Source organism: Thalassophryne amazonica, chromosome 16 (genome assembly GCF_902500255.1).
Source record: "Thalassophryne amazonica chromosome 16, fThaAma1.1, whole genome shotgun sequence".
NCBI classification, from domain to species: domain Eukaryota; kingdom Metazoa; phylum Chordata; class Actinopteri; order Batrachoidiformes; family Batrachoididae; genus Thalassophryne; species Thalassophryne amazonica.
The window spans coordinates 26235431-26262275 of NC_047118.1; the positions used below are offsets into that span (position 1 = coordinate 26235431).

The 26845-nt window shown below is 43.0% G+C and overlaps 1 protein-coding gene across 1 annotated transcript in view; it reads left to right on the plus strand.

The window, feature by feature from the left end:
• si:ch73-281f12.4 (RA_Radil_like and Myo5p-like_CBD_Rasip1 domain-containing protein) overlaps positions 1 to 26845 on the plus strand; it is a 62402-nt gene that overhangs the window by 27631 nt on the left and 7926 nt on the right. Inside the window, exons 10-13 of the mRNA XM_034190449.1 lie at positions 7695 to 7867; positions 14398 to 14542; positions 21547 to 21728; positions 21829 to 22168. Of these exons, the coding sequence (XP_034046340.1) occupies positions 7695 to 7867; positions 14398 to 14542; positions 21547 to 21728; positions 21829 to 22168 (840 nt within the window). The remainder of the gene's footprint in view (positions 1 to 7694; positions 7868 to 14397; positions 14543 to 21546; positions 21729 to 21828; positions 22169 to 26845) is intronic.

Below are 26845 nucleotides of genomic sequence, written 5' to 3' on the forward strand. Positions count from 1 at the left end.
AACCTGGATGGAGTGGTGCACAAGGAAGCTATGACAACAAATAACAACAAATGCTACTATTAAATAATTAGAAAATAATATTAAACTGAGGTCACTGAGGAGATGTGAGAAGACCACAACCAGCGCAGTGGAAAAAACACAAGAGTGAGAAATGCAAACGTGACGAGAGTGTGTCAAACTGAAAGTAAACTGGAGAAAAACCTGTACATTGCTCAGTGTACTGAGGGAAGATAAACGGAGAGAAACTGCAGGAGTGCTCTGTGGAGCAAACCAAACCAGAGAACAAAGGTTGACTGTGGGGGAGAAACATAACAGAGCTAACCGTTACTAAAAGAAACGCGGTATGACAGGACCTGTGAAAAATGTTGCATAAGACTCTTCAAATTCAGAATGTGTGTGTGTATGTATGTATGTATGTGTGTGTGTGTATGTATATATATATATATATATATATATATATATATATATATACATACACACACACACACACACACACAAAGAATGAATGTTTGAGTTCAAAGGTACGAATATTTCATGAGGTGAAAAGATGGAACTTTCCATTCAACAAGGCCAAGCATTAGTCTCGTTCAATTTTTCAATTTATTTTCATTTATATAGCGCCACATCACAACAGTTGCCTCAAGGCGCTTCACACAAGTAAGGTCTAACCTTACCAACCCCTAGAGCAACAGTGGTAAGGAAAAACTCCCTCTGATGATTTGAGGAAGAAACCTCAAGCAGACCAGACTCAAAGGGGTGACCCTCTGCTTGGGCCATGATACAAACGCAATAGACAATACAGAAAATTATACAGGAAATTTTGGGAGTCCATTCTGGTGCACAAGATGGGAGGCCTGCAGAAGAAAACACCCACTCCCATCTCTGGATGGAGCCGCACCTCAAACAAAGCGAAAAAACAGACTCAGGCGGAAGAAAGACAACAGATACAGTATAATTTATCAGCATTTAGCAACAAGAAATACTAAGATGATTTTTCAATTTCAATTTATTTTCCTTTATATAGCGCCAAATCACAACCGAGTTGCCTCAAGGCACTTCACACAGGTAAGGTCTAACCTTACCAACCTCCAGAGCAACAGTGGTAAGGAAAAACTCCCTCTGAGGAAGAAACCTCAAGCAGACCAGACTCAAAGGGGTGACCCTCTGCTTGGGCCATGCTACAAACATGAACTACAGAAATAATTCACAGAACAATTCACGGACGAATATACAAGAATTGTTGTTGGTGCACAGGACAGGAGGGTCGCCAACACAAACACAACTCCCATCTCTGGATGGAGCTGGACCTTAAACAGAGAAAAAAACAGAATCAGGCATCAGAAAGACAAAAAATACTGTATAATTTGCAAGCATTAATCAACAAGAAAAACAGAAGAAATACAAATGTGATCGCCGGCCGCTAGCCCTAAGCTTCACTAAAAGACCCAGAATTTAGGTGAAGTTGAGGCTGCGGCCTGCACCAGTTACTAATAAATGAATTAAAAGAGTAAAAAGCGTAAAACAAAACTGTACCAGTATGCTAGCCATACGAAAGGGAAAATAAGTGCGTCTTAAGTCTGGACTTGAAAGTCTCCACAGAATTTGATTGTTTTATTGATGCAGGGAGACCATTCCACAGAACAGGGGCACGATAAGAGAAAGCTCTGTGACCCGCAGAATTCTTATTCACCCTAGGGACACAAAGTAGTCCTGCACCCTGAGAAAGCCCGGGCCGATACGTAAGGTTTAATTAGGTCAGCTAGGTAGGGAGGTGCCAGTCCATGAATAATTTTATAGGTTAGTAGCAGAACCTTAAAATCTGATCTCACTGGGACAGGAAGCCAGTGAAGACGCCAAAATGGGTGTAATGTGGTCGAACTTTATGCTTTGTGTCAAAAGTCTGGCTGCAGCATTTTGAACCAATTGGAGAGTCCTAATGCTAGACTGCAGTAAACCAGAAAATGGAACATTGCAGTAGTCCAATCAAGAAGAGATAAATGCATGGATCAGGGTCTCAGCATCAGCCATAGACAGGATGTGATGAATCTTCGCTATATTTTGCAGATGGAAGAAAGCAGTCCTAGTAATATTTCTAATATGGAGGCCAAAGGACAACGAAGGATCAAAAATTACCCCAAGGTTCCTCACTTTGTCACTGTCATGTATGACACACTCGCCTAGGCTGAGTGTTAACTGGTCAAATTGATGCCAATGTCTCACTGGACCAAGAACCATCATTTCAGTCTTCCATCCATCCATCTATTTTCTTCCACTTTATCCGGAGTCGGGTCACGGGGGCAGCAGCTCAAGCAAAGCCGCCCAGACCTCCTGATCCACACACACCTCCCCCAGCTCCTCCGGGGGAACCCCAAGGCGTTCCCAAGCCAGCCGAGAGATGTACTCCCTCCAGTGTGTCCTGGGTCTTCCCGGGGCCTCCTCCCAATGGGACGTGCCCGGAACGCTTCTGCAGCGAGGCACAGCGGCTCGACTCCGAGCTCCTCCCGAGTGACCGAGCTCCTCACCCTATCTCTAAGGGAGCGCCCAGCCACCCTGTGGAGGAAACTCATCTCGGCCGCTTGTACTTGCGATCTCGTTCTTTCGGTCATGAGCCAAATCTCATGACCATAGGTGAGAATCGGAACGTAGATCGATCGGTAAATCAAGACCTTTGCCCCCCCTACTCAGCTCTCTCTTCACCTCGACAGTCCGATCCAGCGACCGCATCACGCAGATGCTGCACGACTGGTCTATCAATCTCACGCTCCATCTGTCCCTCACTCCGTGAACAAGACCCTGAGATACTTAAACTCCCTCCACTTGAGGCAAGGACACTCCACCGACCCTGAAGAGGGCAAGCACCTTTTTCCGGTCGAGAACAATGGCCTTGGATTTGGAGGTGCTGATTTTCATCCCGGCCGCTTCACATCAGCTGCAAACGCCCCAGTGCAAACTGAAGGTCCTGATTTGATGCAAGCCAACAGAACCACATCGTCCGCAACAGCCAGAGACGAGATTCTGTGGTTCCCAAACCAGACCTCCTCTACACCCCCCTAGCTGTGCCTAAAAATTCTGTCCATAAAAATAATGAACAGAACCAGTGACAAAGGGCAGCCCTGGCGGAGGCCAATGTGCACTGGAAACAGGTTTGACTTACTACCGGCAATGCGAACTAAGCTCCTGCTGCGGTCGTACAGGGACCGGATAGCCCTTAGCAAAGGACCCCGGAGCACCCCCCACAGGGTGCCCCGAGGGACATGGTCGAACGCGTTCTCCAGATCCACAAAACACATGTGGATTGGTTGGGTGAACTCCCATGAACCCTCGAGCACCCGATGGAGCGTGTAGACCTGGTCCAGTGTGCCGCGACCCAGGACGAAAACCACACTGCTCCTCCTGAATCCGAAGTTCGACTATCGGCGAATTCTCCTCTCCAGACTCTGGAATAGACCTTACCGGGGAGGCTGAGGAGTGTGATCCCCCTAGTTGGAACACACCCTCCGGTCCCCCTTCTTAAACAGAGTACCACCACCCCGGTCTGCCAATCCAGAGGCACTGTCCCCGACCGCCACGCGATGTTGCAGAGGCGTATCAGCCAAGACAGTCCCACAACATCCAGAGACTTAAGGTACTCAGGACGGATTTCATCCACCCCAGGAGCCTTGCCACTGAGGAGCTTTCTAACCACCTCGGTGAAGGAGTTCTACTTGTCTTTGTTGGTAGGTGGGACCCCGGAGGCAGCTGACAGGTACCGGCAGGCCAAGCATGCCGCAGCCCGTGCGGTCGCAGAGGCAAAATCTCGGGTCTGGGAGGAGTTCGGGGAGGCCATGGAGGAGACCTATTGGTCGGCCTCGAAGAAATTCTGGCAAACCGTCCGACACCTCAGGAGGCGGAAGCAGCTCTCCACCAGCACCGTCTACGGCGCGAGTAGGGAGCTGTTGACCCTGACTGGGGATGTTGTCGGGCGATGGAAGGAATACTTTGAGGATCTCCTCAATCCCATCGTCACATCTTCCGAAGAGGAAGCAGAGACTGGGGACTCAGAGGCGGACTCATTTCAGTCTTTTCAGAGTTTAAAAGTAGGAAGTTTCTAGACATCCAACTTCTCACTGCTGCAATCTTCTAAGGATTTTATGTGAACGAGATTACCAGCAGTTATCGGCATGTATAACTGAGTATCATCTGTGTAGCAGTGAAAGGTAATCCCAAAACACCGCAATATGTGCCCAAGGGGTGCTATATAAAGGGAGAAAAGCAGGGGGCCTTGGATTGGAACCCCAAATTTCATGTCACTAAGGTTAGAGGTAGTGTTACTGTACAAAACACAGTGAGAACGACTGGTCAGTTATGACGTCAGCCATGCAAGGGCACTCCCAGTAATCCCAAAATGATTTTTCAGCCTGTCAAGTAGAATATGATGATCCACTGTATCAAATGCAGCACTGAGATCTAACAGCAGCAGAACCACAGTGGTGTCCGAGTCCATTGTAAGCAGAAGATCATTCACCACTTTAGTGAGAGCCGTCTCTGTAGAATGATATTTTCTAAAAGCAGACTGCAGTGGCTCAGAGAGATTATTCTCAGTAAGATAGTGTACGAGCTGTCGTTACACCACTTTTTCCAGAATTTTAGAGCAAAATGATAGATTTGATATCGGCTGATAGTTTTTCAATACAGTAGGGTCAAGATTAGGTTTCTTAAGTAATGATTTAATCACTGCAGGTTTGAAACGTTTAGGAACAGATCTAAAAGTTAAAGAAAGAGTAATAATTTCCAGCACAATCGGCCCAAGAGTGGGCCACAGGTCCTTAAACATTTTTGTTGGTATAGGATCAAATAAACAGGTTGTGCTTTTTGTTGACGTTACGAGTTTGTCAGCATGTCTAGAGAGATACTATCAAATTATGTAAATCTAGGTAATGCCTCAGTAGTGGCGCCCACCTCAATAGCAGGGTGTAGTGGCTGGGTTAAGGCATGCTGGGATATGTTCAACCTAATGTCATCTATTTTCTTCTCAAAGTAATCTAGGAAATCTTGTGCTGTAAAAGGAGAGCAAGCTACAGGTGGTTGTCCATGAATAAGTGTTGCCACCGTGTCGAACAAGAACTTTGAGTTATGCTTGTTTTTGTTGATCAGATCAGAGTAATAGGTCCGCTTTGTAGCCATTAATGCATGCTTATAGTCTAAGATAGCATCACGCCATGCAAGGTGGAATACTTCTAATTTTGAATGACGCCATTTCCATTCTAGACCTCTTGCTTTATGCTTGAGGTCACGCAGGTAATCATTGAACCAAGGTAACTGCGATTTGGGGGAGCGCAGTTTCAACACAGGTGGTGCAATCATGTCGAGTGTCGTTTTGAGCACTGAGTTTAAACTATCCACAAGTCTGTCTACTGACTGGGTATTTGTCAAAAGTGAGGCTAAGATATCAGGCAGTCTAGCTTCTAGTTCAGTCTTAGTTGAGAAGTTGATGCATCGCTGTAGTGATAAATAAGGTTGTTGTTCCACTAAACACGGCAGTGAAACTGTAAACTTAATAAGTGAGTGATCAGAGACCATTGATGTAAGAGGCATGATGTCAATATTCGTGACAGCAGTACCACGTGCGAGAACCAGATCCAGGGTATTTCCACGAATGTGCGTCGAATCCTGAATGCATTGCCGAAATCCTAATGCATCCACAATTTCCATAAATGATTTGCAGAGGGGATCAGAAGGCTTATTTATATGAACGTTAAAGTCACCAATGATCAGAATGTTATCTGCACTAGTTGACAAGTTAGAGATGAACGCACCAAATTCATCTAAGAATTCAGAATATGGGCCAGGAGGCCTATATACAGTGACAAAGTAATACGGATGATTTTTATTCTTCTGACCTTGGCAATGCGTAATATCCTGAGCGGAACGGAGAATCAGATGCTCAAACGAGTTATATTTGTGACCCCCAAGAGCAACACCCCCACCTTGCTTCACATCACGAGGGACATGACTAAATGTATATGCTGGTGGGCAGGCTTCATTTAAGGGGGGACAGCTGTAGGTTTAAGCCAGGTTTCACTTAACCCAATCATATCTAAGTGATGATCAATAATTAGATCATTGATCAACAATGATTTTGAGGACAGTGATCTTATGTTAATGAGACCCAGTCTAAGGACCTCAGTGGGGTTGACAGTTGAACTGTTTGGGTTTAGGGGTGGTTCCAGAGTAGCATATATAAGATGCCTGGAAGTAGGTTTAGGTTTGAGACATTCCACGCGCGTTGTTGGTAGCAGACACGAAATCTTTGCTATTACTGGAACAACCACTGGGCCATCCTCAATTTCAACATGATCCAATATAGTAATGGGTATTAAGTTTGCAAAGCATATCCCTCTATGATTTTTATGGACACGTCTACAAGAGCAGGCCACAGTCTCAACTTGTTGAATTTCCTTCCCTGGCAAATAAACTGCACTATCACCATAGTGGATTTTCTGCACTACTTTCCCCGCTAAGCTAATGGATTCCACACCCACATTTGACATAAGCCTTGCAGGGTCTCTAATCACCTGCTCCGTGGCCTGCTGTAGATTCCTAATGTTACCCTCCCTGTAGAGCTCTATCTGTGTTCGCAGACAAGATGGCGGCACCTTCCCCAGTAGGGTGGAGGCTGTCCGGCATCAGCAGGCCACAGCGGCCCCAGAACGAAGGCCAGTTATCAATAAAGCTAAAGCTTTGCTATTGACAAAACTGTGCCAGCCACCTATTTAATGATGATAACATGTTTGTCTCCAGCTGTCAGTTCATTTCAGCTTTGCGGTGAAACCACCTCATCGTCCAGGCTTAGTATCTCTCATTAACCTGGTTTACATGATTAAACTAGAGTTGCACTTGGAGGTAAAAATGAGCGCTGGTGTGCAATGAAGATGGGTCTAATGCCGTGTAAACATACAGATTCACTACCAAACTAATGGAAACACGAGTACACAATCGATTCTGGACATTTCTTTGATTTATTTATTTGTTGTAGTTTTGACACATTAATGAATAACAGTTACTTTAGATAATATTTAGAGGCTGTCCAGCTTTTCATCCTCTTCATGCCTCCAGACAGTTTATGGCGTAGTGGATTTATTTTTTGTGTGTGTGTGTGTGTGTGTGTATTAAAAGAATTAGCATCGTTAATTAGCTCAGTTAAATCCTTGTCGGTCAGCAAAACAAACTCCGCCATGTTTAGCTAAACGCTGCCCTCACTAGTGCGTGCGCACGTGGTGGTTGCAGCGTGCAATGGTACAAAACATATGCAACCAAATTTGCACTGTAAATGCAACACAACACAAATGGGATGAAATGTCACGTGACATACAAAGCACCAGTCAAATGACAAGGATCCACTCAGCCGTTATATAAATATCTGTATATATACTGCATTGATTACATACATGGTAAGCTAATTAGGGTGCTGAATTGCATAAATGTTTCAAACCTCTACTACATCACATAGCTTGATTACACAGAGTTCATATGAAACGTGTGTATGTGATGGTAATTATTTTGAACACACCTTTCTGACAGCCGTAATTTAACAATGCGTTTGAAGAGATTTCATATTTTGACTACACATATAAATGTGTTTTTAGAGGATGGAACTATTTGCAGTTTAACCTGGAAACATGACTCAGTTCAAGTGTGTCTTGTTCATTGTTCAGGATCTGTCACTGGGTTCTTCCAGTGGTCCCGGGGAGTGCAGATCCGGGCTAACTTGGACCTGCTGATGGACTGGATCCAGAGCATCGGTCTGGGTGATCTGGCTACGGAGTTTTTCCAGAAGCTTTCTGCTGCTGTCAATCTGCTGGCCACACCCAAAGAAACCCTCCTACAGGTCAGAGGACACTGGTTTGTCCTTTCCTCTTTGAGTCAGTATGTGCTTGTCCACACTCACAGGTCCACACATGTTGTTGTCATCGTGCCGGCTTTCATTGTCTTAAAGGTGTCAGGACAATGTTATTTGTGTCTGTGGAGGGATTGAAAGGTACATCTTTGGAAACAAACTTTACGTGACCCTTCCCTGTACATTGATGCAACTCCTTCTTTCTCCTGCAGCCTGCTGTTGCTAAATCTTCTGATATGCTTATTATTATTATTATCGTTCTTATTACATTATGTGAGCACTTTCAGGGGAATGTGTGGAAGTGTGTTATCAGTTTGAGGCTTTTCATTGATATCAACTATACTTAAACGGTAATTGCACTCCAGTACTTTGATGAGATATGAACAAATACAATACAGGCACTCAATCCATTAAAATTTACAGATATTAATATCACATGTCAAATATCTTATCTCGGCAGCCGTATTCAAGGGTCTGAGTGCTCAACCTTTGAGCTGTAGACATGCCTGAGGTGAGCTTATAGAGTCACAAGGTACTTGGACAGAGGGCTTTGGTGATGCCAGTACTTTTGCAAATGAAAGATCCAAATCTGTACTGTGTGCTTGTGAGTCCTGGACATTAAACAGTGACGGAGAGCAACGACGGGATGGTTTTGACATTAGGTCCATTTGGAGAATCCTTAGGTACTGCTGGAATGAGTTTGTGTCAACTGAGTGCAGGTGGGAGATAGATGACCACTTTTGAAAAATGGGCATGGACCAGTTGTCTGTGATTGCAACACATTGTATCAGCTCCCGCTCCTAAACCTGACCTGACCTGACGGAAAAGCTTAGATTGTCACTTTTTACGTCACAGTTAATGACGGTGTATCATACATATACCAACAAAACTGTTTAAGGACCTGTTGCCCACTCTTGGGCTGACTGTGCTGGAAAATATTAATCTTTCATGAACTTCTGGATCTGTTCCTAAATGTTTCAAATCTGCAGTGATTAAATCATTACTTAAGAAATCTAATCTTAACCCTAGTGTATTAAAAAACTATAGGCTGATATCAAATCTATCATTTTGTCCTAAAATTCTGGAAAAGGTTGTTTCACGGCAGCTCGTGGACTATCTTACTGAGAATAATCTCTTTGCAGTCTGCTTTTAGAAAATATCATTCCACAGAGACGGCTCTCACTAAAGTGGTGAATGATCTTCTGTTTACAATGGATTCGGAAACCACTACAGTTCTGGTGCTGTTAGATCTCAGTGCTGCATTTGATACCGTGGATCATCACATTCTATTCAATAGGCTGGAGAAGCATTTTGGGATTACTGGGAGTGCCCTTGCATAGTTGACATCATACCTGTCCAGTCATTCTCACTGTGTTTTGTACAGTACACTACCTGTAACCTTAGTAACATGAAATTTGGGGTTCCACAGGGGTCCGTCTTAGGCACTCTGCTTTTCTCCCTTTCTATAGCACCCCTTGGGCACATATTGTGGTGTTTTGGGATTATCTTTCACTGCTATGCTAATGATACTCGGTTATACATGCCGATAACTGGTGGTAATCTCATCCACATAAAATCCTTAAAAGATTGCCTTGCATCAATGAGAAGTTGGATGTCTAGCAACGTCCTGCTTTTAAACTCTGATAAGACTGAAATGATGGTTCTTGGTCCAGTGAGACATTGGCATCAATTTGACCAGCTAACGCTTAGCCGAGGCTCGTGTGTCATACATCACACTGACAAAGTGAGGAACCTTGGGGTAAAATCTGTCCCATCCTGTCTATGGCTGATGCTGAGATCCTGATTCATGCATTTGTCTCTTCTAGATTGGACTACTGCAATGTTCTGTTTTCTCATTTGCCACAGTCCAGCATTAGGGCTCTCCAATTGGTTAAAAATGCTGCTGCCAGACTTTTGACATGAAGCAGAAAGTTTGACCACATTACACCCATTTTGGCGTCTCTTCACTGGCCTCCTATCCCTGTGAGATCAGATTTTAAGGTTCTGCTACTAGCCTATAAAATTGTTCACAGACTGGCACCTCCCTACTTAGCTGAACTAATTAAACCTTACGTACCGGCCCAGGCTTTGTGTTCTCAGGGTGCAGGACTACTTTGTGTAACTAGGGTGAATAAAAAGTCTGTGGGTCACAGCACTTTCCCTTATCGTGCCCCTGTTCTGTGGAATGATCTCCCTGCATCAATAAAACAGTCATTCTGTGGAGACTTTCAAGTCCAGACTTAAGACGCGCTTATTTTCCCTTTCGTATGGCTAGCATACTGGCATAGTATATTACTATGCTTTTTACTCTTCTGTTTCATTTTATCAGTTAACAGAACGTGCCACGGGCTCAACTTTGTCTAAATTCTGGGTCTTTTAGTAAAGCTTAGGGCTAGTTGCTGACGATCACCTTAATATTTCTTCTGTTTTTTGTTTTTTTTTGCTAAATGCTGATAAATTTACTGTATTTGTTGTCTTTCTGCTGCCTGATTCTGATTTGTCTCTCTAAGGTGTCTCTATCCAGAGATGGGAGTGGGTGTTTTCTTCTGTTTTCTTCAGCATGGACTCCCAAAATCTCCCAAAATTTCATGTATAATTTCCTTTGTCTACTGAGTCAGTAGCATGGCCCCTTTGAGCATCGCCCCTTTGAGTCTGGTCTGCTTAAGGTTTCTTCCTCAGGGAGTTTTTTTCTTATCACTGTCGCCTGTGTTCTTGCTCTGGGGGTTGGTAAGATTAGACCTTATTTGTGTGAAGTGCCTTGAGACGACTTTGTTGTAATTTGGCACTATATAAATTAAACTAAATTGAAATTGCATCCAGTGTGTACAGAAATTTGCAAATTGTAAGGGCACTCAGTAGACAAAGACATTCGGTCATCACTTGAGGACACTCTTTAGTGTCCGTGTCTCACACCATGCAGTAGGTCAGGAAGCAGCAGGAACCCTAAAGACTTGGACCTTTGTTCTTCTGCAAAGGTTTTGCTATCACCAAACGCTTCTGTCTGGTGACCTTGTGACTCCACAAACTCTTCCCATGCACCTCGCACCCTCAAAGGCCGAGGACTCAGACACGAACATCACTGCTGAGATAAGAGAGTGTCTGACATTTTCACCACGTACACAGACACTTCTGATGGCTGAGTCCAGGAAGTCATTAAAAAGGAAAAAAAAAATCTCATCTTGATCTTTTTGCAGCATTAAAAAATAATTTAAAATCCAGATTTAGCCTGATTCATCTGGGGGGGGAGAGAGAATATTGCACAGGTGTGTCTAATACACCTGTGAGGTGGGTTGGATTATCTCAAAGGAGAAGTGCTCACCAACAGATTTGTCAACAATATTTGAGACAAATAGGTCTTTTGTGTATATAGAAAATGTTTTAGATCTTTAAATTCAGCTCATGAAAAATGGGAGCAAAAACAAAGTGCTGCATTCATATTTTTGTTCAGTGTAAATAAAAACTGTTTGTATTAACCCGTGGGAGTCGTAGAATCTCATCCGCTTCACAGGAGTTATTCCGGGGATCAACAACAGCACCAATAAGCACTGGCAACTCGGGGCCTACATGATGTTAACGTCATAGCTTAAAAAAAAATGTAATGACTTATATTTCACATTCAGCTCAGCCCACTGGCCAACTGTTGAACATTTTTTATCAAATAAACTTGATGAAAACAGGAACAAGTGAAAATAAACCCTCTTTATTGAAGTTGTCATTTAAAGTTTGCAGTTAAATGAATCTTTCTGTGGTTCCTGTTTTTACTGTGATATCCAAAAACAACAAACCACCTAGTCTCTGTCTAATGTCCACAATAAGGTGGCCGAGTCTTTGAGTGTGTGTGTGTGTGTGTGTGTGTGTGTGTGTGTGTGTGTGTGTGTGTGTGTGTGTGTGTGTGTGTGTGTGTGTGTGTGTGTGTGTGTGTGTGGAGGGACAGATTGCCACCAGAACTGTTAATCCCTCCTTAATTACCTTCTCTTAGTTACCCACTGAACGGTGATCTTGTTTGCGCTGCACAGAAGGAAGCAGAATTGTCACTTGGCTGGTTTATAAAACACACTGACAAACTTGTGGACCAAATAGACGAGGCGTGAAGGTCATATGAAAAATCATGCAAACATACAAATACCGTGTGTCTGCATGTAGGTATTCTCCTGTTTTCAGCAGAACGTGTGACTCCAAGTAGTTCCGTGAGATGGTGGATGCAGAAACACAAACTTGACTTGACCTCGATTAATGTGCATTTAGAGTCATTCCTGCAGTCAGCTGGTCAAACATTCACCCACATGCCATTGTTTTCTTTTTGAACACGGTCATATGGGGCACAACGGCTCTCACTCTGACTGGATGATTTCACAATATGACTACAAAACACCCCTGAATAATGCGGGTCTTTAAACCAGCTCTTTTTCATACCCTGCACCCACATTTCTGTTATTTCCGCTGTTTAAATAGCAGCATGTGCTCAGACACGCTCCAAATGGATTTCCACCATCCATACAGTTTGGTGTTGTGTCGACAGCATTCCACAGGAAAAAAAATACGTGGGGATGAAAACTCAGATTAGCAGGTGCTGTTCACTGTCTGAAAGTGTGGATTTCTGTAATTCTGTGAACAATGAAATGACTTGTTTTGATTAGCGTACGACCGATATGGATTTTTGCAGGGCCGATATACTGTTATTGGGGAGGAAAAAATTTATATCTCTTGATATGTTTTTATTACTCACTAAAACTTACAAATATAAGAGAAAAATGGCAGACGTATTACATTTATACAGAAATATGACTGTGTTTTGGGATGGTATTCTGCCATCTTGGATTATTTTGTTCGATCAACCAACCAATGTACGTCATGCTGCCTTCACTCGGATTGGCACTCACCATGTTGGGGCCAGACAAACTATCCTGCCACCATTTCCAACAGCCAGAGTGTTTTTCTGCATTATTTATTCTGTGACGTAAATGCAGCACGGTGGATTAGTGGTTAGCACTGGTGCCTCACAGCAAGAAGCTCGTAGGATCGCTTCCCGCCCTTTCAGTGTAGAGTTTGCATGTTCTCCCTGTGGCTGTGTGGGTTTCCTTCAGTTTCCTACCACAGTCAAAAACATGCTTATTTGGGGTCTGCTCCTTTCTCTGCCCCTGAGCAAGGCAGCGTCTCTACATCTGGAGTTTGTCTCCGGGCCCCGGACTGTGGGTGCACACTGCCCCTAGTGGTTGGATTGTGACTAACTGTAATTAGGATTGTTAAATGCAGAGGACAAATTTCATTGTATATATTTACAATGACAATAAAGGCCCTTCTTCTTCTTAAAAGTTTTCATATCTGCAAAAATAATACCAACAAATGTTTGATTAAGGTGCATATCATATCAGTATTATTGTCCAGCAGATATATCATCTCAGCTCCAGTAATGATTCTGCTGTAGAGTCCGGTGCTGGTGGAATCCACCTGCTGTGTTTGGAGGAACTGGGTTCCAGGCTTACTTTTACGCTTGGAGGCTGGCACCAACGTGAAACGCCCTTACGGCACCGCACAGCGCCGGCCCACACGTGATAAGACTCTGAGAATATGTCTGATCTGCTCGTGGGATTGGACGGTTGCTTGAAAGCTGGTGCTGTTCTGTGCCTCCTCCTTTGGCATGAGGTCATGTTGTGGTCACTGGAATGGAGCACACACCCTCGGCAGACTTTCATCTGGTAGGAACTGGAGCTGCTCGCTGGCACAGCTGAAAGTTCCTCTGGAGGGATGTGTCGTTGTGTGTTTTTCCTGTTGGTACGGAGAATCCGTCGTCTGCAGAGTTATTTTAAGAGATATAGCTGCCAAACGCTTCTTCTCAGACAGAACAAACATACATCTTTAAAGCTGGTTCTGTTTATGAGCGCCACTTAAAGTCCTTTTGGGTTGAGTTCAGTGAGGCGTCTGTAAGAGGAGGGCCGGGACCAAACAAGACTCGGCCTGTCCTTTCTGTTGTGGCCGCGGCGTGTCTGGGCAAAGCCTCACTCCCGCCAACTCAACTGAGGACTGATTGTTTGTCTCGTCATGAAGTTGTGATTGTCAGGTTCCAGTGACTCACCTGCTGTCAGAGTCCTCCAGAGAGCACGTTGTCGATGTGCAGGAACACTGTGAACACTGGGGGGTTTGAAGGAGATTCACTGGATTTAAAACAGAAATATTTTCCCAAGAGGCTTTGTTACCACATCTGGTCCTGGTTTGAACACAACAAAGACAATTTATTAGCTCATATAGATGCTTTGAAGTACTTGCACACAAATCAGACGGTAGAAATAAGTCTGTTTCCTGTTGTGGACAGAAGAATCATGGGAAAACCCTCACGTCTCACACTCTGCCGCTTTCATGAGCTCCATAAAATGCTGCTGTGGTTCCCTCTTAAAGTCGGAGGGTTGCGTTTACAAGCCCGTGTCTTGTTTGACTGAACAGTTGTTAGGAGTTTGCTGTGGTTTTTGTTTGCTTGTTTGTGTTTTTTTTTTACGTTTTTTTTTTTTTTTTTTAATGTGGCCCAGACATCCTGGACGTCCTTGAGGACTGAGTTTGCTGCCCTGAAACCTGCACAGCTTCACCACATGTTGACGGAGTACAACTACGGTAAAAACCGTGCAGCTGCATGGAGTCCATCACTCAGCGAGTTGGAGGACGCCGTCCGAACCAGTGAGTGACCGTCAGCAGTTTCCATTTGCAGACTGCACAACTGGAAGTAGCCAATTGAAAATATGTTTATTAGAAATGCATGCATTAAAATAGAAAAATCTCAAATATAGTGGAACTGAGTAGATGGGTCAAAATGCATAGAACACTGCCATCTACTGGCACCCAGTTATAGCACATGGTTGTCGAATCACAACTTAACAGACTTTTTGGTTTTGCAAATGCCTTTTTTTAACAAACAAAAAAAATGACATATTTTACAAAAGCACATTTACTTGTAAACAACAACACACACATTATATTAACTTGTGTTGGTTTTTACATAGAATGAATCAACCAATGTGAGCAGAGGCTCAGTTTACCCAGAATCCCTTTGGGCATCTGTATGTTATGTTCAAACTTCAGAATTAGTGCATTATTTTAAAATTAAAAGATATGTGTTATATCTATCCGGATAATTTGATTTATAAATCAAAACCACAAGTCAAACCTGCTTTCCTTTTCAAGACGTCTGCCTCACGGTTGGACCACTGCATGCTGTGAAGGATAATGACTCTTCCTTCCAGCAGTGGGCAGGGCGTACATAGACAGAAGCACTGACTCACTGACTTTTTTGGGGTTTGTGACCACCTTTGATTCAGTCAGAAGTATTGGCAGTGTTAAAACTCAAAATCGGCTTGTTAGTAGCTGAGAGTGTACCGGAGACATTACTTAAAGTTAGCAGTTAGTTGTAGCTTCCGATAATTATTTTTGGTGGTTTATTAGTTTAGAGTTATAAAATATAACTTATATAATGTTTCAGTCTCTATGTGGATCAGGGCTTTGTTACGGAGCGTACTGGGGTCAGTATTTTAAGGAGGTCATAACATTTAATTGCTCTCTTTTGAACTTTAATAATTAGTGGGTATCGTCCTAATTCTGCTCTGCGTGTGTTGTTTGGTGTTTTCCGTTGGACGTGGAGGATGGATTTACAGAATTATGCATGCAGAGTCTCAGTTTGGTGTTTGTCCCATTTGGCAAACTCTTGGTTGGTGAGCGGGTCCAGACCTCACAACTGTAAAGAGAAATGGGTTCTATGACGGAGTCCAATATTTGGAGCCAGATTTGAATTGGGACGTCTACTTTGATGTTCTTTCTGATGTCGTAAAAAGCCCTTCTTGCCTCGTCTCTCAGGTCATTTACAGCTTTGTTGAAGTTGTCTGTGGTGTTGATGTTTACTCTGAGGTAGGTGTAGTTTTTTTGTGTTCTCAGACCGTCTGACCCAGGAAGAAATGATATTTGTGTGACTGGAGGCTGGGTCCTTTTTGGAATATCGTCTTTTTGTCTTGGTTAATTTCACTGTCAAGGTCCAGGTTTGGGAGAAATTGTGTCGAAGGTTAAGTTGTTGTTGTCACCCTTCTTTGGTTGGAGACAACAACACCAGGTCATCTGCCAAAAACAGCCATTTGATTTTTGTGTCCACTAGATTGACGCCCGGTGCCGCCGACTGTTCCAGTGATTTGGCAGATTCATTGATGTAGATGTTGGAGAGGGTTGGGCTCAAACTGCATCACTGCCTGACCTCCTGCTTCGGGGAAAGAAGTCTGTGTGTGTGTTGTCAATCTTAATGGCGCACTTGTTGTTTGTGTACATTGACTTTATGATGTCATATGTTTTTCCTCCAACATTTTAGTCATCTATTCAGTTTTTCTGGCAGTGTTCACACATCTGTTCAGGGTTGATTACAATGAACTTTAATGAGGTTCTTGATCAAGGGGCAGATCCAGGAATTTTTCTTCTTCATTTTGATTAACAACCTGAGATACAGCATTTTAGGATCAAAGTTAAGCATCAGTCAGCAGGATTAAAAGATTCAGGATCAAATGTTTATCGTCTTCATCAAAGTTCAGCAATCATGATCAAAGATGAGCCATTACTTTCAGTGATCAGGATCACAGATCAGTAATTTTAAGCAAAGGTGAGTAGTCAGGATCATGATTAGTCAAAATCAAAGGTCAGTCATCAGGATTAAAGTTCACTGATAGAAGATCAAAGATAAGTGATCAGAAACAAAAAGGCTACAACCAGTATTAAAGGTTACACATCAGAATTAAAGCCCAGTGTCAGGATCAAAGGCTAGTCATCATGATCAAAGGCAAGCTGTCATGGTCAAAGATCAGTAAGTATAAAAAAAGTTATTTGGGTCATGATTACAATGGGATCAGTGATCATTCATCAGCATCAAAAGTTCAGTGATCAAAGCTCAAAGATGAGGTATCAGGATAAAAGATCAATTGTAAACACAGGTGAGTAGTCAAGATCATGATTAAAATGGGGATCAAAGGTTGGTTGTCAGGAATAAACGTCATCAAAGATGAGTGATTAGAAACAAAGATCAGGATCAGAGGTGAGCATTCAGGATTCAGATTGTCCGTCTCAATCCAGATAACGATCTGGTCCACCAGAGTAGACTAAGGACTGGAATTTGCTTTGGGGATTAATTTGAATTCTTATATGGCAGCTGCAGTTTTTTTTGTTTTTTTTTTTGTCTCTGAAACAGTTGAGTTGATAATTGGACAGTGCGTGACGTCTGTTGTCACTTCAGAGATTAGTGAACGTGCAGAAGTCAGTCAGTGTCAGTCACCTTTGTGTCCTTAGGGTGAATAAGAAGTCTGTGGGTCACAGAGCTTTCTCTTATCGTGCCCCTGTTCTGTGGAATGATCTCCCTGCATCAATAAAAGTCAGATTCTGTGGAGACTTTCAAGTCCAGACTTAAGACGCACTTATTTTCCCTTTCATATGGCTAGCATACTGGTACAGTTTTGTTTTACGCTCTTTACTCGTTTAATTCATTTATTAGTAATTGAAGCAGGCTGCGACCTCAACTTTACCTAAATTCTGGGTCTTATAGTGAAGTTTAGGGCTAGTGGCCGGCGATCACCTTAGTATTTCTCTGTTTTTCTTGTTGTTTAATGCTGGCAAATTATACAGTATTTTTTGTCTTTCTGATGCCTGATTCTGTTTTTTCTCTCTGTTTAAGGTGCAGCGCCATCCAGAGATGGGAGTTGTATTTGTGTTGGCGATCCTCCTGTCCTGTGCGCCAATAGCATTTCTTGTATATTCGTCCGTGAATAGTTCTGTAATTTATGTGTAGCATGGCCCAAGCAGAGGGTCACCCCTTTGAGTCTGGTCTGCTTGATGTTTCTTCCTCAGAGGGAGTTTTTCCATACCACTGTTGCTCTGGGGGTTGGTAAAGTTAGACCTTACCTGTGTGAAGCGCTTTGAGGCAATTCTGTTGTGATTTGGCGCTATATAAATTAAAATAAATTGAAAATTGAAAGTGTCTCCGGATTAATGGTTTCCACAAATATTAGCATAATTTCTGAGGAATGTGACAAAGTTCCTGAAATATCAATCAATCAATCAACTTTTCAATCAACTTTTTTCTTATATAGCGCCAAATCACAACAAACAGTTGCCCCAAGGCGCTCCTAAAAATATCCATTTTAAAATGTTGTTATATCTGACAGATAACAGCACAGCTCAAGTACAGAGCTCAAAATGTAAAAAAAAAAAAAAAAAAATCAGGCAACACTGAGATGAAAATAAGTTTTCTTGTATTTCGAAGTGTTCACCTTTTCTCTCCAGTTCACTGTGTCTGATCTGCCCCTCAAACTGTTGTTCAGTGTTGAGTGTGAACTGGTTCCAGAACAATCTGTTGTGTGTTTAAACCTGAAAACTTGATGACCATCACAAGAACGCAGCTAACGATGCTGTTAGAATCAAGGTGCACAGCTGATGTGCTCTGTCTCCACAGCACCGCTGTTAAAGCTGGTCACTGATTTGATTGTTTCATCCGTTGTTGCAAAAGTTGCACATTAATATGCAAATTAAGGGTCGTGTCATGCATCCAGTGCACAGTGCAGGTTTTGAATTGCTTACCAATGCAGTTGTAATTTTTACACCTCTCCTTGCATCAATGTATTGGTCTTAAAATGAGTTGTGGTCAACCACAGAGATGGTGCACTACAGTGGTGATGCAGCAGAAAGAGATCGTACCATGGAGCAACAAAAACTTGGTCTAAAGTTGAGCTCAGGTTTTTTTTTCTGCTGTTTGTGCAGCACCATAGATCTCAGTGCTGCGTTTGATACCGTAAATCATCATATTCTACTCAAAAGGCTGGAGAATTATTTTGGGATTACTGGGAGTGCCCTTGCATGGTTGACATCATACCTCACTGTTCTCACTGTGTTTTGTACAATAACACTACCTCTAACCTTAGTGACATGAAATTTGGGGTTCCACAGGGGTCTGTCTTAGGCCCCCTGCTTTTCTCCCTTTATATAGCACCCCTTGGGCACATATTGCAGTGTTTTGGGATTAGCTTTCATTGCTGTGCTGATGAGACACAGTTATACATGCTGATAACTGCTGGTAATCTCATCCACATAAAATCCTTAGAAGATTGCCTTGCTCAGTGAGAAGTTGGATGTCTAGAAACTTCCTACTTTTAAACTATGATAAGACTGAAATGATGGTTCTTGGTCCAGTGAGACATTGGCATCAATTTGACCAGCTAATGCTTAGCCTAGGCTCGTGTGTCATACATCACACTGACAAAGTGAGGAACCTTGTGGTAATTTTTGATCCTACATTGTCCTTTGACCTCCACATTAGAAATATTATGAGGACTGCTTTCTTCCACCTGTGAAATATAGCGAAGATTCGTCCAATCCTGTCGATGGCTGATGCTGAGACCCTGAGTCATGCTTTGTTGTTTCTTCTAGATTGGACTACTGTAATGTTCGATTATCTGGTTTACCGCAGTCCAGCATTACGGCTCTCCAGTTGGTTCAAAATGCTGCTGCCAGACTTTTGACACGAAGCAGAAAGTTACATTACACCTGTTTTGGCGTCTCTTCACTGGCTTCCTGTCACCAGTGAGATCAGATTTTAAGATTCTGTTACTAACCTATGAAATTGTTCATAGACTGGCACCTCCCTACTTAGCTGACCTAATTAAACCCTACGTACTGGCCCGGGCTCTGTGTTGTCAGGTGCAGGAATGCTTTGTGTCCTAGGGTGAATAAAAGTCTGTGGTCACAAGAGCTTTCTCTTATCGTGCCCCTGTTCTGTGGAATGATCTCCCTGCATCAGTAAAAGTCATTCTGTGGAGACTTTCAAGTCCAGACTTAAGACGCGCTTATTTTCCCTTTCGTATGGCTAGCATACTGGCATAGTATGTTACTATGCTTTTCAACTCTTCTGTTTCATTTTATCAGTTAACAGAACGTGCCACGGGCTCAACTTTGTCTAAATTCTGGGTCTTTTAGTAAAGCTTAGGGCTAGTTGCTGACGATCACCTTAATATTTCTTCTGTTTGTTTTTTTTTTTTGCTAAATGCTGATAAATTTACTGTATTTGTTGTCTTTCTGATGCCTGATTCTGTTTTTTTTCTCTCTGTTTGAGGTGCGGCTCCACCTAGCGGGATGGTATGTTTTTCTGCAAGTCTCCCGTCCTGTGCACCAGCATGGACACCCAAAATTTCCTGTACATTAGTTTTTGTCAATTGTGTCTGTATCATGGCCCAAGCAGAGGGTCACCCCTTTGAGTCTGGTCTGCTTGAGGTTCTTCCTCAGAGAGAGTTTTATCCTTACCACTGTCGCCTGTGTTCTTGCTCTGGGGTTGGTAAGGTTAGACTTAGTTGTGTGAAGTGCCTAGAGGCAACTTTGTTGTGATTTGGCACTATATAAATGAAAATAAATTGAAATTGAACATTTGAACAGGTGATGTGCACTGGCACTTAGATTCCTCCTCTTCATGCAAACTAAAATGAAATTTAAAGAAAACATTAAAATTAAAAACTAATGCAAAAAATACCAAATATAAACCAAAACAATTGTTTTTTTTGTTGTTTTTTTTTTGTTTTTTTACAAAAATAAAAACTTTCATAGCTTTAGTTAGCATTAAAGTGGGGTGACCATGGGACAGTCTGTTGGGAGGGGGGGGGGTCGTTGGATGACTGCTGCTGGCATGAATCATCTGCTCGTGTATTTTGTATGCAGATCCTCTTCCCACTCCAGAAATCCTCTCACTTCACTCACCCAAGTCTGCTTTTTAAGCACCTGTGCACCAGACTGACACACACACGACACTTAAGGGACTGAGAATCTGATTAGTTTAATTCCTGTTGTGCCCGAAACGCGACTGTGATGCATTAATTAACTAAATCGAACCCTTCTGTGCCGTAGTTTGCACTCACTTTATGGGGTGTGTAAAAAGCAAAGTGGAGGTGGACACACTCTAAATGCTTAAAATAATAGCTGCTTCTCACATTTGTCTGGTTAATGTCTGTTAATATTTTATCAGCTGATGGAGACAAAATGTCTTTACGCGGCTCCTGGTTACGTCCTCTTTACCTTCATCATGTAACAAGTGAAAATCAGTTACTTTAATATTGTCTTTTTAAAATAATCACATTGCTTTCCAATACAAACCCAAAACGTAAGTGTCCACACAACCGCAGGATGCTGCCCCCCCACTCCCCCACATCACCCGGCAAATTTAGTGAGGCTTGGTGCTTTTCTTTTTTTTTTTTTTTTTTTTTTCTGGCCCTGGAGGAGCTGAACTCTGTGCAGAAAACTAGTTCCTGAGATGTGGTCATTAGTGTATTTTAGATAAAAATAATTTTCCACCACATTTGTTTTGGACATATTGCTGCAGACAGTAGATTGACCTCTGATTTGACCTTTACCTTTGACATGCATGACCTATGTTGTGGAAAGAAGGTTCCCAAAGTTTTTCCTTCATGTCTGATTGAAGTTGCTCATTGCGTTTTTGAAGATAGCGCTGCCGATAGCAGACGACGATCTCTGTTTTGACCTTGACCAAATGACCTTGATTATGGCCTGTGCTCTGTGAAGACGGGTCACAAAGTTTATCCGCTGTGTTTGCATTTTGAAATTATTAGTGTGGACAGTAGACCGTGACTTGAGATTTGACGGCTGAACTTTCTCTCTTCCTGCAGCCGACATCCTGGAGAGCTTTAACGACCACCCGCCGCTCATCCTGCCCAGCAACACCTTCCACCTGGAACTGGGTAAAGCCATCACAGAGCCTGCTCTGTTTGAGCAGCTCCGTCGTCTGCAGGAGTTCATACGACACCTTCCTCGTGGTGAAACTGCAGTCGAACCGAACATGGAGCAACAGGTAATCAGTAAACCGGTAAACGTAAGGAGAAATCCCTGCCAGTCTGGCAGTGAGAGGTTCTGATGTTTCTTCATCTGTTGTGGACTTTTTATTTCCTCAGACTGTCAAGGCAACAGCAACACTGAACCAGTCTACACATCCTGGGACCATCAACTCTCCATCATGTCTATCCCCGGATGCAGATCCAGAGTCAGGTCCTGCTGTAACTATTCCGGCCCGGGAAACTCACAACGACCTGAGCAGCTGTGAGGCAGTTCTGACGCAGAAGCTGAAGAACCTAGAGCTGCAGAAGACTATTCAAGGGCAAGCTGGCCTGGGATACCATGAGAGCCTCGCGTTGGACCCATCCTGCCTGCTGACACCTCCCAACACCCCCCAGGGAGTGGAGGTGGCCAACCTGGAAGCTGATCTGGAGGAGGGTGCTTGTCAAAATAAGAAAGGTAACATTAATGGTAGAGACACGCTGCTGTCAGGGGTTCCAGGGGGAGCAGCTCACCTCAGGGTAGCAGTCAATTAAAGATACCTGTCACATCCTGTTCTTGCCAAATAAAAGGTGATTCATTCAATCTCAGGCAGTTTACAGTTCAGACCAGTGTTTCCCAACCTGGGGCCTCCTGTACAAAGACTGGATATGCACAAAAACGAGGCGTACATCCGTCTCCACACAAACGTTCTAATGTATCAAAAGTGAAATGACCATGAAAACGTGCGGCATGTCACACAAAAATCCTGGTTGGTGTACGCACTTTTCTACAGCTGTTGTTCCTCTGCCGACACGTAGAGGTGATGCTGGGAACTGTTAATAGTGTGAAAACAAGACATCAGAGAGACACTGATGAACAATTAGCACATACACGTGTTTGCAGTTATATGGGTGGATATAAAAGCATGTGCAAAGTGATGCATAAAATGGCACTAACAATGGCTGCATTAGCGTTGTTAGAGGACCTTGCAATTGGTGCAATCTGATATGAGCATGTATTCAGGGAACGCAAAGAACTTGCAAATGACGATAATTGTCTCATAAGCCGGTTTTGATTACCAAGGCCACTGTTACTGGAGTTGCATGCAGAACTGCAGCCATCCCAGAGCGCAATATGGGGAGGAGCCAGGGGTTGTCACACAGGTGCTGACCACGCTGGGCATCCTGGCAACAGGAGCATTCCAGCAGGAGCTGGCTGGTTGGGTCAGGAGTGTGCCAGTTAACCTTGCGCTGAGCCATGCCAGCTGTGTGGAACACAATCATCTGAATGTCATCCAGGTACATTACATTCCAACATTAAAGTGCGATTTGCAGTGAGAGCTGGTTTTCCTTTAATGTAATCGGAGCTGTTGACTGCACACATTTTGCTATAAAGGCACCATTATATGATGAATTTGATTTTGTTAATAAGAAATATTTTCATTTCATCAGTGTTCAGCTTGCTGAGTAAATATACTCAACAAAATATAAACGCAACACTTTTGGTTTTGCTCCCATTTTGTATGAGATGAACTCAAAGATCTAAAACTTTTTCCACATACACATTATCACCATTTCCCTCAAATATTGTTCACAAACCAGCCCTAAATCTGTGATAGTGAGCACTTCTCCTTTGCTGAGATAATCCATCCCACCTCACAGGTGTGCCATATCAAGATGCTGATTAGACACCATGATTAGTGCACAGGTGTGCCTTAGACTGCCCACAATAAAAGGCCACTCTGAAAGGTGCAGTTTTGTTTATTGGGGGGGATACCAGTCAGTATCTAGTGTGACCACCATTTGCCTCATGCAGTGCAACACATCTCCTTCGCATCATCCGTGAAGAGAACACCTCTCCAACGTGCCAAACACCAGCGAATGTGATCATTTGCCCACTCAAGTCGGTTACGACGACGAACTGGAGTCAGGTCGAGACCCGATGAGGACGACGAGCATGCAGATGAGTTTCCCTGAGACGGTTTCTGACAGTTTGTGCAGAAATTTTTGGTTATGCAAACCGATTGTTTCAGCAGCTGTCCGAGTGGCTGGTCCTCCGACGATCTTGGAAGTGAACATGCTGGATGTGGAGGTCCTGGGCTGGTGTGGTTACACGTGGTCTTGCGGTTGTGAGGCTGGTTGGATGTACTGCCAAATTCTCTGAAACGCCTTTGGAGACGGCTTATGGTAGAGAAATGAACATTCAATACCGCGAGCAACAGCTCTGGTTGACATTCCTGCTGTCAGCATGCCAAGTGCACGCTCCCTCAAATCTTGCGACATCTGTGGCATTGTGCTGTGTGATAAAACGCACCTTTCAGAGTGGCCTTTTATTGTGGGCAGTCTAAGGCACACCTGTGCACTATCATGGTGTCTAATCAGCATCTTGGTATGGCACACCTGTGAGGTGGGATGGATTATCTCAGCAAAGGAGAAGTGCTCACTATCACAGATTTAGACTGGTTTGTGACAATATTTGAGGGAAATGGTGATATTGTGTATGTGGAAAAAGTTTTAGATCTTTGAGTTCATCTCATACAAAATGGGAGCAAAACCAAAAGTGTTTAGTTTGTTGTGTAATTGTTCCAAACAAAACTCAGCGCAGTAATTTGACAGTATCTCACTAGGCATGCGGGTGAAACTCTTCTACAGAAAGCACAACCTGATCCTATATCAACAAAACTGTTTAAGGACCTGTGGCCCAGGTACTGTATTTGTTGTCTTTCTGACGCCTGATTGTTTTGTCTCTCTGTCTGAGCTGCGGCTCCATCCAGAGATGGGTGTGGTGTCTGTTTCTGAAACCCCCCTGTCCTGTGCACCGGCAAAATTTTGTGTATATTCGTTTTGTAAATTGTTTTGTAATTTGTTGGTAGCATGGCCCAAGCAGAGCGTCACCTCTTTGAGTCTGGTCTGCTTGAGGTTTCTTCCTCAAATCATCAGAGTTTTTTCTTACCACTGTCGCCTGTGTTCTTGCTTTGGGGGTTGGTAAGGCTAGACCTTAGTTGTGTGAAGCACCTTGTGGCAACCTTGTTGTGATTTGGTGGTATATAAATGAAAATAAATTAAAATTGAAACATTGTGCAACTTAATTGAAAACTCTGCATGTTGCTTCATGTCACTGCGTCACTGCGTGCAGCGCATCTGAACTTGAAATTGAGATTATGAAGAGATGTTATATCTATAATAAACACAACTTTACAGATACATTATCTAACTCATAAGAAGGACTGAAAATGCAACTGTTTTCCTAATCCATTACAACATATATATTATAAATAATTACCTTTGAGAGAAGATTACAGATATGTTCTCCACTGCACGACGTGCACGAGCCAACCTGCAGCTGTAGATAATTTCTGTGATTCTGGGAGCGATGAGAGAAGGTTTCATCAGCCAAGTTCTGACAGCAAATGATTCATCGGCTACGAAACTATTGTTTTATACAGTGTGGCATCCAGCGGGACAAAGTGGGACATATTGGCACAACGAATTGCGCGGCAGTGTGGGGATCAAATTTGTGGAGGTGTCGAGGTGCCTTTAAGGCTACAAATGGTTTAGTTGGACGAAGAGTCCAACACCATGGTGAGGAAAAATCAAAAAAGTGAAAAGTTAGTTTTCAAAGGCCATAACAACATTTGAAAACTTTCATAACCCTGATTTAAAAATGTATGTTTTACAGACTTTCCAAAATAATTTTAACAAATTTATGAATCATTACATAATGTACCTGACTAATGCCTCCTATCATAAAACCACACACGCACAAAATGCTACACTTTTCAAATCCTATAATAATAACTACAATAACATTATTTATATATCACTTTCAGTTGTACATGCTACGTCTGATTGAAGATCTGATTGATTGAAGTTCTGAGTTTTATGTTTGGATTTGAAATTTGCATAATTTTGCATTTTTAAGCGAATTAAATAGCTACATAATAGGTTTTTGTGGTTTTAGCGGTTTTGCAGCTGAAACATCTTCACTAAAAATTTAAAGGGAAGATGTTCGTTGAAGAGTTTGAAACAAAGCAGAAGTCACATGACCTCCAGGAGCGATCAGCAGGCTGGCAGCATCTCAAAAATACCGTTCACACCTTCTCTTCGATTCAAATGATTCACGCCATCAAGACTATGGACCTGGATCCAAACTGTGTTCCCGCTTACCCACTTCAGTAGTGAGGTCACTTTTAGTCATTCCTCCCCAAACCTAATTTGCCTCCAGTGACTGACGGACTCCATTAAGGAAAGTATTTCGTGGCTTGACCTCGTGGACCCGCCGCATATTTTGTCGCCACCGGTTCCAAGAAAACATAAAGGTGCCCGGACATAAAAGAGATTCTTCATTCATCTTCCGCTGACGTTGGAGGTCAGGAATTTGAAGTGGAGGGCTGCGCAGGGCGGACCCTCAGTGTGAAAGAAAGTGTATTTCCTTCTCCACACCCCGCTATTGTTTTTGGAAGCTTCCACCATGAAGTCATGTGGAGGAGTCGGAGGGCGTCTGCGTGAACTTGGACTGTTTCAGTGTTTATCCTCATGAGGTGGAACCATGCTGCAGTCTGATTGGTCCTTTCTGCTGTCGTTTGAATCTGAGGAAGGGTCCAACCCATGATGAATGTTTGTATCCACGATGTGACTGTGTTTATATGTAAGAGGTTCGAATTGGCTCCGGAACTCGGCCACGGTCTGAAACAGGCCTCTTTACTCTGATTGCTACTTTGTCTTTTCCCCGTTAGTGAATTTTTCAAAGTGAACTTACTGAAACGCTTTGAGGATTAAAAATGTGATGTATAGTGACATATAGTTTCTGTCACCAGAAACTCCAGAAATGTTGATCATAAGTTTGAGAATATATTAGAAAATTTTTATTGCATTAACTCACTGAACCATAGGCAATTTTTTTCTTTTTTCTTTTTCCTGTTGCATTTTCCTGTTGCATTTTACAAAATTGAAAAAAAGGACTCCAGGGCCACATCCTTTGAAGTCTGCAGTCATCAACCGTATGTGTCATAGTGGCGTGACTAGGGTGTGTCGTTTTGAAGGCTCCTACGCAGCCTCCTTAAACCCCTGGAAATGAAGGATACAGCAGGTGAATGTTTCAGGGCCCAAACAATCCCAAGAGTCATTCCACTTAAAATAAAATAAAATAAAATAA